A 13717-nucleotide genomic window follows, 5' to 3' on the forward strand; every position below is an offset into this window, starting at 1 on the left:
CTAACCATGAAGAAAATTATCATCAATACACGGCGCTCTTTTGTAAACATTCCCAATGTGATTGTACCAGATATTGAAAAGGAAATAAGAAGGATGGAAAATGGAGCATGCAGGTAAGTGCATCTTTTTTCTATGTTTTTTTTTTTTTTTTCTGGCTGTGTTGGGTCTTCGTTGCTGCATGCAGGCTTTCTCTAGTTGCAGCGAGCAGGGGCTACTCTTCGTTGTGGTGCACGGGCTTTTTCATTGTGGTGGCTTCTCTTTGTGTGGAGCACAGGCTCTAGTTGCATGGGCTTCAGTAGTTGTGGCACACAGGCTCAGTAGTTGTGGCGCACGGGCTTAGTTGCTCTGCGGCATGTGGGATCTTCCTGGACCAGGAATCGAACCCGTGTCCCCTTCATTGGCAGGCGGATTCTTAACCACTGCACCACCAGGGAAGTCCCTATGTATTTTTAATACTAGCCAAAGTTCTTCAATTTAACTAAGCTTAATTTCAGTTTAACTTTTAATTTGAAACCTTGAACTTTGTACTTGATTTAATTCAGTGAATTTATTTATTCTTTAGGACAGCCTTACTTATCTAACAAATGATGATTCTTTAGATGCACCTTTGCCAAATATTTCCTTAGTCACTGGCAAGACCTTTCCTCATGGGACATTTCACATCTAAAGAGATAACATTACCATAGAGAAATGTGAAAAAAATACAAAGTGTGAAATGCTAACGTGTTTTAAAAGTATAATTTAAAGTGGCCACCCTATAAATGAATAGAATTTGTATAAATGTGGTCGAATTTACTTTTAGTGGAAGGAAATGTTATTACAGGTTCAGAAAACTGTATAACATGACCTGAAGTATAGATATCATACTTTCGATTTGATATTAACTAATCAATGCATCAAACAATACAAATATGGAAGGCCTAGAAAGTAGTTTCTTAATTACATGTATTTTACTGGATTGTGCATATACTCTATCTAATTCTGTGTATTCTGAACAGTTCTCATCTCACTCTTATTAAAAACTGTTGTCTGTGTTCGTTTGAGAGAGAAAGAGAAGAGATGAGAAATGAGACATGTTGTTCCCCCACAATGGTTTAAAGCACTGATCTAATTAATCTCTGCCTCCTATTGAACCATAGCTCCTTTTCTGATGATGATGACAGTGCCTCTATATTTGAAGAATCAGAGAGTGAAAACACTCATGCAACGGATTCCTTTAGAAGTAGTAGACATGGAAGGGGACAGCCATCACAGAGGTGAGCAGTATCATCTATCCCTCCCCATCAGTTTTTAAACTATTATTTAGATGAAAGAAAGGTGTTCTACTCTTCCACTCAGTGGGCTTGGCCAACACTCCTGCTACCCAGCTACTCTGCAGGATCTCGGGAGTAAATTGCTACTTCTGTTCCTTACCCTCTTCTTCTCTTGGGAAACTGCCACTGCCTGATGATAATTCGTGCATGGGGCTCCGTGCAAGCTCTTGCTGATCATTTTCCCTGAGACCCATGTCTGTCCCTTAGGAAACCTCATGCCTGAGTCCTCTCTGATTTCCTCCTTCTTTCTGATCCTTCTTCCAAGCAATTATATGTGAGAGGGTTTAGCTGTCATTCTCTAAAATGCTCTCTCCCATTCAGTCCTCCTTTCAGGGAAGCAGAGCACTAGGGTGAGTAACGAGACAAGAAAAGCTAAAAAATCCTTAGGGAAAAAAGCACTTGTGGAAACTTCAAACGTGTGACCCTGAGAGTGTGGAAGGAGTGCGGTATTGGTGTGGATCAGGGGTTCCCATCCTGTCAAACATATTTACTTCTACTTTGCTTTTTTCCCTCTTTTTTTTCCCCCTCCTGTTTCTTTTCTCACTGACCACCTTCAGCTTTCATACTGTTTTCATTTGTCTTGTCTTCCCTTCCTATCTTCCCGGACAATCTACGTCTTAATCGTTTTCTGGGAGTTAGTAGCATCCAAACTGGCTTACTCAGGGTGTGGAGGATGGTAATGTGATGCGTTGTGAGCATTGATTAATAAACATTTATTAATTACTTTGGTTCATGGTCCTGATATTCAGAAACTCATGCTTCGTGGAGACTCTATATTTTCAAAAATTATCTAGGCATTAGTTAGTAATGGGTAGAACCTGAAAAGAATTTGTACTTTAAGACTTTTTATTTACTATGGACATTACACACATAGTGTCTATTATGATTTCACTGTGCTTTTTCATTTCCCAGGGAGCAGTACTTGCCTGGAGCCATTGCACTTTTCAATGTTAACAACAGCAGCAATAAAGAGCAGTAAGTACATTGACAATAGTAAACCAAACCTTTGTTTTTAAAGAAAGACAGTAAAAAGGTAGAAATACATGTGAATGTGTTATACTGCAGATATTGATTAGGCAAACTCTAGCTAATCCAATGGCAAAGTTTTTCCATTATTTTGTCGTTTGGTTATTTCCTCCTGAAAAATGTAGCTACTCATGTTACAAGTAATGTGTATGTACGTATGTATGTATTTGAATACGTGTAGAAAAACCATGTCTATAGCATATATGAAATTGCCCCACCATGTGGTTAGGGTTAGAGTGGCTGACAAAATAAATAAAACATCATTAATCCTTCCCATTCTGAGCCAGTGTGTCTTAGGTCAAGTTTCCCAGGAGACAGTCTCTGAGAAGGAGCTTTGTATACAGAGCTTTATTGGGAGCGCTCTCAGAAGTGATACCTAGAAGGGAGTTAGGGGAGTAGGTTTGGGTAGAGGGAGAAGTTGAACTTCAGAGAATAGAGTTGATGTGCGATGTGATGCTATGGGGAGCTCTGGAGAAGGGATGGCCCTTCAGAGTTCTTCCATAGTTAGGCAATAGGACTGGGCTTTGTACCCATGCACGGTCATTGTATGAGGACTGCCTCTAGGAACGGGTGCATAATTTTGAGCACGGTGGCTTCCTTCAGCCAAGGCCAGTCAAGGGAGAGGGAAACTATGAGCTGGCAGCAACCCAAACTGGATAGTGGCACTGGTCAAAGCCCTGAGGCAAAAAAGCAAATTAGTATCCATAATATATATTGATTCAAGTCAAGATTATTTGATGCCCTTTCCATGGTGTAATTAACTTGCCATCAAGTGACTGATTGCTTTCCTCAAGTAGTGGTGCTCTTTTAGAGTCATAGCATTAGTCTTTGTACCTGGAAGACTGGACATTCAGCAATAGCAGCAGTTAAATCGCCTGGGTGAACGGGACCTCATGTGTTGGGCCCATGTATAGTCTCCATCTCTGCCACCATGGTTGCTCCATTCACATCCACATCGTGCCAGCACTGGGGATGCCAGTGACAGAGGTTGTCTTTGTCAGCAGGCTGATTTATTCTGTCTACTTGGTGGTTCTTTTCTTTTCCATAGCACCTGCTGTCTGATGGGCATTAATATGGGATACAAAGGTTTTAAAACCTTGTGCTCATGCCCATAAGGTCCATTCAGCCTGCCTATTCTCCAGAATTATTTTTCCCGATCTTGCAATATTTTTTCATCAGGTCTCTGACCAACCACCCAATGCATTGTGACTGCCCATGAATCCTTGTATATTCTTTTTTTTTTAAAAAAATAATAAATTTATTTATTTATTTTTGGCTGCCGTTGGGTCTTCGTTGCTGCTTGTGGGCTTTCTCTAGTTGCAGAGAGCGGGGGCTACTCTTTGTTGCAGTGCACGGTCTTCTCATTGCGGTGGCTTCTCTTGTGGCAGAGCACGGGCTCTAGGCACGTGGGCTTCAGTAGCTGCGGCTTGCAGGCTCTAGAGCGCAGGCTCAGTAGCTGTGGCTCATGGGCTTAGTTGCTCCGCGGTGTGTGGGATCTTCCCAGACCAGGGCTCGAACGTGTGTCCCCTGAATGGGCAGGTGGATTCTTCACCACTGTGCCACCAGGGAAGTCCACCTTGTATATTCTTAATTTGGGCCACTGCCTTTTCCCCACAAAGTAGATGATTGTGCACTGCTTAAAGCTGTGCTATTGGTAACATTAACTTCACTATCTTTTAAGGCCACCTCTAGGTAAGGCTGTATTGTAGGCAACAGCTCATTTTGGCTTGCATCCAGATGCTAAGCTGACCCACCCACAGATCATGCTCCATCAGTTGTTCCTATAAGCCCAGTGTATGGCCATGGGTCGGGGGGGGAGGCATAGCCTTGATGCAGCAGCGGTAGACGACATGGGGCGAGGGTGCCGAGCCACCTGCTCAGTCCCAAGTACATCATTTTATCATGTGATAGGTTGCCATACAACCTTATGACTTGTTAGTTCTGGCAGGATCCAGCTCATGGTCAGCAGTCATCTTCTGTCCCATGGTTAGATAATCCTCTTTCAGGACCCAATTAACATGATGTCATTGATATAGATACAGTGGACCAATGTGATACTCTGAGGAATGTCCAGATGGTCCAGGTCCCTCTAGATTATGTCATGACAGTGGGAGGGAGAGTTAACATAGCCCTGGAAAATAGTGTAAATACATACTGTTTTCCATCCCATGTGAATATGAACTGTTTCTGACCCTCTTCCCTGATAGTGGTTCAAAGTAACACATTCACCATGATTGACCCGGAACCTTAGGAATATGGTACTGATTGGGTGAGTGTATTGTTTTTCACATCTGCCACAGTGACTACAATTGGAACTACTATTTGGTTGATTTTGCAGTAGTCTGCTGCCATCCACCAGGATCCATTTGGTTTTTCTTTTTTTTTTTTTTTGCGGTACGCGGGCCTCTCACTGTTGTGGCCTCTCCCGTTGCGTTGCGGAGCATAGGCTCCGGACGCGCAGTCTCAGCGGCCATGGCTCACGGGCCCAGCTGCTCCGCGGTATGTGGGATCTTCCCGGACCGGGGCACGAACCCGTGTTCCCTGCATCGGCAGGAAGACTCTCAACCACTGCGCCACCAGGGAAGCCCTCCATTTGGTTTTAATAGGGGCCAGACATTGAATTAAACGGGGTGTGATGGAGAAGCACCACCCCTGCATGCATTGGGTCTTTAAGGATTGCATTTCCTTTCCTGTCCAGGTTGCAATATTGCTTTTTGCCAGCAGGTGGGAGGCAGCTTCAGGGCTTCCACTTGGTCCTCCCCACTATGTTAGCTCTTATTCCACAAGCCAAGGAACTAGTGGAGATGAGGAGATGATTGTCATTCTGCCAATGACCAAATAAATGCATTCCATGTTTACATGGAGGAACTGGACAAATGACCACAAGGGGGCATCCTTAGACCCAGTGGAGGCCCCACAAATTACTACCAAACCACCATATGTCCCTCACTTTAATGGGGGTGGGGCATGATGATGCTTTAGTCCCTGGGTCTCAATATCAACTTGGGTCCTGTGCGAAAATGGCCTTTAATGTATGTAGGTATTCTTTTTTACCCCCAGTGTACAGTTACTTAAGTAAATGATCATTGGTTTTCTTTGGAGGAAAGACTGGGAAAATCATTACTGAATATACTTGTCATGGTGTTGCAGAGTCCTTCTTCATGGAGACTGGGCTTCTCCTCTGACTGGTGGTTTCATTTCTGAGAGCTAGCTCAGGTTTAGAAACTATTCAAGTGGTTGTGACTTTTTATTGGGGTACGTTGCCCTTAACCTCCTGAGCGTCCATTCCCAATTTGTTTTTTATTATAAATGTAAAACAGTACCCTAACAAGTCAACAAGATGCCCATCTATCTAGGAATACAGTATTCTGTTAACCTCTTCCATAGCGCTCTGTGGGTTAAGACCCTGGCTACTATGCTCACCTTACTGATAATTAAAATTATCAGACCTGTTTCTCTTCTGATGGGTAAGCACTGCCACTGGTCTCTGTGATTTCTAGATCCTGCCATCCCTATTGCTCTCAGGGAAGTCTAGTTCTGTACCCAGTTCAGCATCTCTCACTATCAGCCCCGGTCTACAGAGGACAGCACCAATGAGCTTCTCAGTAATGCTGGTGCCCCTCTCACCAGCACATTCCCTGTCATTTTTATATCCTCTGAGCCCTCTTAGGGAACATAATCAGTTGGTGGGCTATTTTTCTTACTTAGTATATCCATTTTAGCCTACCACTTCTCTGAATCTTTCTGATACCTTCCTCCGCCATGTGCCATGGCATTTTATAAATTATATTTCACTTAGTTTGAGCTGTCACCTTTTCTGAGCTTCTAAGAGCCATCCAAGAAGTGTGCCAGCACCATCTCCCAGGGCCTATGTTAGGGTGTTAAATCTTGTATCATAGGAATGTAACTCCCATAGCAAAAAACTCCACCGTATCTAACTTTATGTTCTGTTTCTATTTGTACATGACAACCTTAGGTGCCAAGCCCCATCTCCTTGTCAATTTTATCTCCTATTTCTCCTTAGTAGCAGCTTTCCACTTATGCTGGGCCATTCCTACCCAGACTAAGTTCATTTGTATATTTGCACCTGAAAATCTCCCTCCCTTTAACATCCTTTCTCTTCTTCTTAACCTCTCCAACTCTTACCCATACTCTGAGGCCTAGGTTTAGAGCTACTTCCCTTTAACAGCCTCTCTGACTATCCCAGTGGTAACGAGATGCCTGATCACTCATGTCTGAATAATACATTTTCCCAAGATATCTGAGCCAACAATGACAGCCTACTATGACCTTAGCTCTGTCTGACTCCAGAATCCATTCTTCTGCTGATAGAGAAAGCCAACTGCAGAAAGAGCCCGCTAATCCCATATTCTCCACTCAAGAAGAAATTGTAACTCAAGAAGTAACTCTGTCACCACAGAGCTTTTTGTCTGCTCATAAAACATTGCTTCAGTCAGGATTACCCCTCTAAAGAAAACTGATGGCATTTTCTTGAAATTCTCAAAACTCTTATTCAAGTATAAATACAAGTGACATCAAGAAGCTTAAATTTTAAGTACCCATTTTTTGGATATACATTGAGACTTTGAAAGTACACTTTTGGGGGCTCTTGTTTCTTAAATTTCCCTCCCTGGGTTTATGCCTTTATCCACCTCCATTTTCTCCAATTTTCCACATGCACTAATTCCCAGGAATTTTATTTGTTTATTGTTGGGGTGCATGTCTATTTCTTGTTGAACCCACCATTAGGAGATCATATTTCTGGTCTCTGAGCACAGGGGCAGGTCTTTGAACACAAAGCCCAGAATTCTTGCCCAGTGGAGAGGAAGGTAAACAAGAATGGAGGTGAGAATGTAATTTGATTATGTGATATATTGGTTTTTTTCTATAGAGAACCAAAAGAAAAAAAGAAAAAGAAAAAAGAAAAGAAGAGGTAAGTAAGACTTTGGCATGAATAACCCCACATTTTTCTATCCATAACATTTTTGTATTTTACCAACTACATCTCTCACTTCTTCAGCAAGCCAGATGATAAAAGTAAAAATAAAAAGGACCCAGAAAAGGAAAAGAAGAAAGAAAAGGACAAAGACAAGAAAAAGAAAGAGGAGAAAGGCAAAGACAAGAAAGAAGAGTAAGTATTTTTACTGGCATTGAAATTAGGAATAAATTTGTGATGGGTTTAGGGTACAGGGATAATTTCTCACAAGTTTATAGTAAAGAGGCCCGGTGTAAAGACTAAATAAATTGTTATCAAATGTGAATTTAATTTTTTTCAAATTTCCTTAACATTAGCAATGGTAGCCTTACTTTTCTCATCAAGAATTTTCGGCGTCATGGTTAATTTCCTTCCTTAAGCACTGGTGAAGATAAACTTACCACTGGGACAGATTTAGGATCCAAAGAAAATTGCGTTTCTAGGATCTTACCATCAATATTTTTGGCCGAAATAAAAATTTAATAATTTCATTAACATTTTTGAGTCATAAATACTGTATGGCAAATAATCCGAAGTAAAGTAGTCTCATTGCAAAAGCCATGCCTAATTTTGAGAGCAGTATGAATAGCATTAGCTATTGGAAAGAAACTTTTTAAAACATTTGAGAGTTAGAGTTTCACAAGGATAAGGCTGAGTGATATTTTCAGAGCTATCTTTTTGCTTTTTATTGAAGAAAATATTGTCTTCTAAACTTACTCAAAGAAAACTCTTTACTTATTTGTGCCTGTTAGAAATGTGTTGACGTTGTATAAAAGAAAAAATCCTTAAAAATATAAATTTGATACCAGAAAGTTTTAAAAAATGTCCATTTGATCATATAGTTCCTTCCTTCTTTCTTTTTTTTTTTTTTGCCCTCTATTGCCTCTCAATTCCTCATACACACTTAAGAACAAGCACTTTTTATTAGATTGTGTTATATTCTTCTCTCCATACAGATGAGAAAGAAGCCATGAGTTCCCCCTCACAATGTGGTCCCCAGTTGTTTTGTTACCTGGTAGGGGGAGTGGGAAAATCATCATTGTCTCACCAACCATTGCCTACCCAAGGGGTCTGTGGGATATCCAGAGTTCGGCATGATCTATGCCATTGTTCTCTCTCAGTAGCCGGAGTGATAGAAGTGTCTGCAGCATCACAGTAAAACAAGGGCTTCAATAAAAGTCTAAAGTATGGTTAAATGTAAGACTAGTAATTTAACTATCTATCCACCCCTCCCTAACCAGTTTCTTATGACTAATGCACTTATGCCAAGCTAGTCTTCCCACTGTGGAGTGAGCTTCTTCAGCTTATTTCTAATTCATCAGTTGTGGGTGACGGGCATCACCATATTTGATATTTGAAATAAAAAGATTCTTGTTTCTTGGTAACCTTCCCCTTTATTTCCAATTGCTGCTAGGGAGAAGAAGAAGGAAGTCATGGTTATTGATCCCTCAGGAAGCACATATTACAACTGGCTGTTTTGCATCACCTTACCTGTCATGTACAACTGGACCATGATTATTGCAAGGTGTCTATATATTTTTGTGGATCTCAAACCACTTCTAGTTTCCAAGTTAACTGACTTAACAGTTTGGCCTAGAGCTCTTTAGGACGTACCTCCTTTCTCCACCACAGGTTGTGAAGAGAGGTTACATCATTCTCAATGTGTTTTCCTAAGAGCAAGAGTAGCTGCTTTGGTTCCCAATATCCTTGGAAATCCAGTACTGGGATGGGGTGGGGTGGGGATACTTTTAAACTTTTGATTGCTCAATCATTTAATTAGAACTTTGGGAGAAACTTTATTTTCTTTGGCCTGCAAGAAAATAATTTTGCCAGGACGGGAAAAAGATCAAGGATCCAGGTTTTATAGAGCAAGATGTGTTTCCCAAGGGATATCTATGGTTCCTTGTCTTTTAGACAGTAAACATCTCAGCCATCCAGGACAAAGCATGATTTCCCAAGGCATTTTGGGTACAAATAGTCAACATGAACCTGGCTATCAATGTGTATCATCCAAAAATACTTTGACGTTAGCTTGAAGTCATTTATTCTCATTTGATGTTTTCACAAAGCTGACTAGCATAATGGAAAGAATGTTGAAATTCAGAAGTGTGAGAAAACTAAATCCAACCCTCAGATGTGGGAATAGATTTGGGAAAGCCATGGTTGATTAAATGGACTCCAAGGACCCCTCCTCGCCTTAGTGTGTTATACTTCTCATCGTGATAAAAATTATACAAAGAGGACTTTTACTTAAATTGGTCCCATTTCATTTTATTTATACAAGGTTTTCTTTTACAGAGCATGTTTTGATGAACTTCAGTCTGATTACCTAGAATATTGGATCATTCTTGATTACTTATCAGATATAGTCTATCTTCTCGATATGTTTGTACGAACAAGGACAGGTAAATATGTTCAGTTTTGAATATTTTGCAATTTCATGCTTTTATCTCTATGTATAACTTGAAATTTCTTTTTTTTTTTTGTGGTACGCGGGCCTCTCACTGTTGTGGCCTCTCCCGTTGCGGAGCACAGGCTCCAGACGCACAGGCTCAGAGGCCATGGCTCACGGGCCTAGCTGCTCCGCAGCATGTGGGATCTTCCCGGACCGCGGCACGAACCCGTGTCCTCTGCATCGGCAGGTGGACTCTCAACCACTGCGCCACCAGGGAAGCCCAACTTGAAAATTCTTAATTCAAGTATTCTTCAAAAAAAAAAAAAAAAGACTCACAAAAATTTTTTTTAGAGGAAAAAGCACTCTTGAAAGCAAGAGTACCATATACCCACCCACAGGCTTAGGCCACTCCAGCTGATTCAGAAGGATGTTACTAGGCAATCTTCTGGATGTGGATTGATGGCTTTCCTCCATTTTTCTGTTCACTGGGTTTATACCAGGAGAGAGGAATAGAGAGAACAGAAATATTCTGCCAGTTCTGTGGGGAAAGGGTAATTGCTACCTAACAGAGATACCTTGAAGAGGCATGGGGGAAAATGTCATTGTACTCAGCAGAGCTGTACTAGAAATTTTATAAGAAACAGGATGTACATCCTTAATTCAACTTTGTGGTCCGTGGTGAGGCATTATTGACCAATAATCTGGGCAGGATCTGATAGCTTCCGACTTTAAGTATTCTTGTTAAGTAGGTATAAGCTCATTTTCTATACTACCACATGCAAAGGTAACCTGTGTACGCAGAGTATTGCTTTTAAGAATCATTATGTAAAATAAAGACATTCTCTAGTATCAGTGCACTGGAGCAATGCTTCAGTTCAGTTCTATGCACAGCTCTGGTAACCAGGATAGGAAGAGAAACAAATTTTTCCCTAGTGAAATATATCACGGTACCGAAATTCTGGGTTTAACGCACAAGGTGCATGGTAGCAGCTTAGTAGAAAGGAAAATCCCAGATGTCTAAGGAAGCCTGGGAGGGGCAAGAAAGAGAAGTGAAAGCCTGAAAGTGAAGCCTCAAAGGACATATGCTTCACATTGAAGGGGCAAGGCAAGAATATGCACAATAGTCAAACAGCAAGGAGGTACCCAAGCTTCAAGGGTGGGGCTGGGATTCTGACAAAAGAGTGGCATGAGGAATTAAGCACAGTGCTAGAAAAAGAAAACTTTCCAGGAACACTGTTCATAAAAGGCATAGCTTTACCTGGACAGGATGCTGAATCTAGAGAGGTCTGTATATATACCTTGTATATATACATTGCATATAATCTCTCACTTCTGTGCTTACAAAGTTTTACTTTTTATTTCTGCAAAAGAACATTTTCCACAGCCATGTGTTGATCAGTACTCATATCTTATTACATTGCTAAAAGCATATTTATTGGAATGAACTCTTGTTTGGAACTCAATGACGTTTGTTGAGAGTTACTTTAGAAAAATTTACAGTGGCATGAAAAGGAAAAAACATTACTTTTTTTTTTTTCTATTTTAGGTTACCTAGAACAAGGACTACTGGTGAAGGAAGAGCTTAAACTCATAGAGAAATATAAATCAAACTTTCAGTTTAAACTTGATGTTGTATCAGTGATACCAACGGATCTGCTGTATTTTAATCTGGGCTGGAACTATCCAGAAATTAGACTAAACAGACTGTTAAGGATCTCTCGAATGTTTGAGTTCTTCCAGAGAACAGAAACAAGGACAAACTACCCAAACATCTTCAGGATTTCTAACCTTGTTATGTATATTGTCATTATCATCCATTGGAATGCGTGCGTGTACTTCTCTATTTCCAAAGCTGTTGGATTTGGAAATGATACATGGGTCTATCCTGATGTTAACGATCCTGAATTTGGCCGTTTGGCTAGAAAATATGTATACAGCCTTTACTGGTCTACACTGACTTTGACCACCATTGGTGAAACACCACCTCCTGTGAGGGATTCTGAGTATATCTTTGTGGTGGCTGATTTCCTAATTGGAGTGTTAATTTTTGCCACCATTGTTGGTAACATAGGTTCTATGATTTCCAACATGAATGCAGCCAGAGCAGAATTTCAAGCAAGAATTGATGCCATCAAGCAATACATGCATTTTCGAAATGTAAGCAAAGATATGGAAAAGAGAGTTATTAAATGGTTTGACTATCTGTGGACCAACAAGAAAACAGTGGATGAGAAAGAAGTCTTGAAGTATCTACCTGATAAACTAAGAGCGGAGATTGCCATCAACGTTCACTTAGACACGTTAAAAAAGGTGCGCATTTTTGCCGACTGTGAAGCTGGTCTGTTGGTGGAGTTGGTCTTGAAGTTACAGCCCCAAGTCTACAGTCCTGGAGATTACATTTGCAAGAAAGGGGATATTGGACGAGAGATGTACATCATCAAGGAAGGCAAACTCGCCGTGGTGGCAGATGATGGAATCACTCAGTTTGTAGTATTGAGCGATGGCAGCTACTTTGGTGAGATCAGCATCCTTAACATTAAAGGCAGCAAAGCTGGCAATCGAAGAACGGCCAACATTAAAAGTATTGGCTACTCAGATCTGTTCTGTCTCTCAAAAGATGACCTCATGGAAGCTCTAACCGAGTACCCAGATGCCAAGTGTATGCTAGAAGAGAAAGGGAAGCAAATCTTGATGAAAGATGGGCTACTGGACATAAACATTGCAAATGCTGGAAGTGATCCCAAAGATCTCGAAGAGAAGGTCACTCGAATGGAGGGGTCAGTAGACCTCCTGCAAACCAAGTTTGCCCGGATCCTGGCTGAGTATGAGTCAATGCAGCAGAAACTGAAGCAAAGACTAACCAAGGTTGAGCAATTTCTGAAACCACTTATTGACACAGAATTTTCAGCTATTGAAGGATCTGGAGCTGAAAGCGGGCCCACAGACTCTACACAGGACTGAAAAGCTGGTTATTCATAAAGACATGCCTCAGGATCCTTCTGGTGATGTGAAGGATCCTTCTGGCACCTGTAAGTTGAAAGAAGAGAATGATTCAGCTGGGAATTTTTCCGTAAGGAAAATATGCTTCGCTGCAGGGCACAAGGCCATACACTCACTTGTGAGGTACTGTGGCTAAAGCATCATCACACTTAGAATTTGTCACAATGGATAACGTGCAAAGATATAAACGAATTAACTTCTCAGTATTTATATCTTCTGATTTTTTCACATATGCTTCTTTTATGTAACACTCTTTATAAAAGTGAACAAGTATCCCTCACTTTCAGGTAATTTATATTGTTAAGGAGCAACTGGGAATTACCGTGTACATCGTGTTCAGGATACCATTGAAAAGAATTAGAATGCAATAAAGTAAAATAAAACCTAAAGCTGTAGTGGATATTATTTATTTGATAACTTAGTAGAGAGTTTAGGATATTTTAGAGCTTCTGGGACATTTTAGGGACCTTAATCATTTTACTCTAGGGCTTGGGAAGAATGGTTGAGAAAAACTTCTTACTGATAAAAGCATGACAAATTATATATATATATATATATATATATATATATATATATATATATGAAATTGAAAATCATAAGTTGTTATAGGAATCTTTTATAATAAATTATTAAGGCCTGACAGCAGTGGCTACTATCTTCTTTCTCTGACTGACCAGCAATAAGAAAAAGAGATAAAGGTAATACTCTTGCTGGGTGATGAAGAAAGGAAATTGTTAGAAAAGGAGGCCTGAAAGTTCTATGGTCCAGCATGGGCATCATGGGAGCTTCTTAGAAATTCAGAATATCAGGCCCTACCCCAGACCTGCTGTATCAGAATCTGAATTTTAGCAAACCCCTAGGTAATTCATACATTAAAGCTTGAGAAGCACTTAGCTAGAGAACCAGGAAGGAGTTAATGGGAGGATGGTTCTAGAAAAGAAAAGGGAACTATATGACAAGTGTGTGCTCATGGAAGACATTGCTAATCGATTATACAACTCTACTGCT

The 13717-nt window shown here is 40.6% G+C and overlaps 1 protein-coding gene across 1 annotated transcript; it reads left to right on the forward strand.

The window, feature by feature from the left end:
* CNGA1 (cyclic nucleotide gated channel subunit alpha 1) lies at nucleotides 1-12670 on the forward strand. Its single transcript, XM_060011752.1, is given in 8 exon segments — nucleotides 1-113; nucleotides 1140-1256; nucleotides 2226-2288; nucleotides 7231-7272; nucleotides 7360-7474; nucleotides 8736-8839; nucleotides 9613-9719; nucleotides 11256-12670. Coding segments are annotated over 8 exon segments (2070 nt in total). The 5' UTR covers nucleotides 1-6.
* Nucleotides 12671-13717: the final 1047 nt, after the last annotated feature.

Source organism: Delphinus delphis, chromosome 5 (assembly GCF_949987515.2).
Source record: "Delphinus delphis chromosome 5, mDelDel1.2, whole genome shotgun sequence".
Taxonomy (NCBI): Eukaryota; Metazoa; Chordata; class Mammalia; order Artiodactyla; family Delphinidae; genus Delphinus; species Delphinus delphis.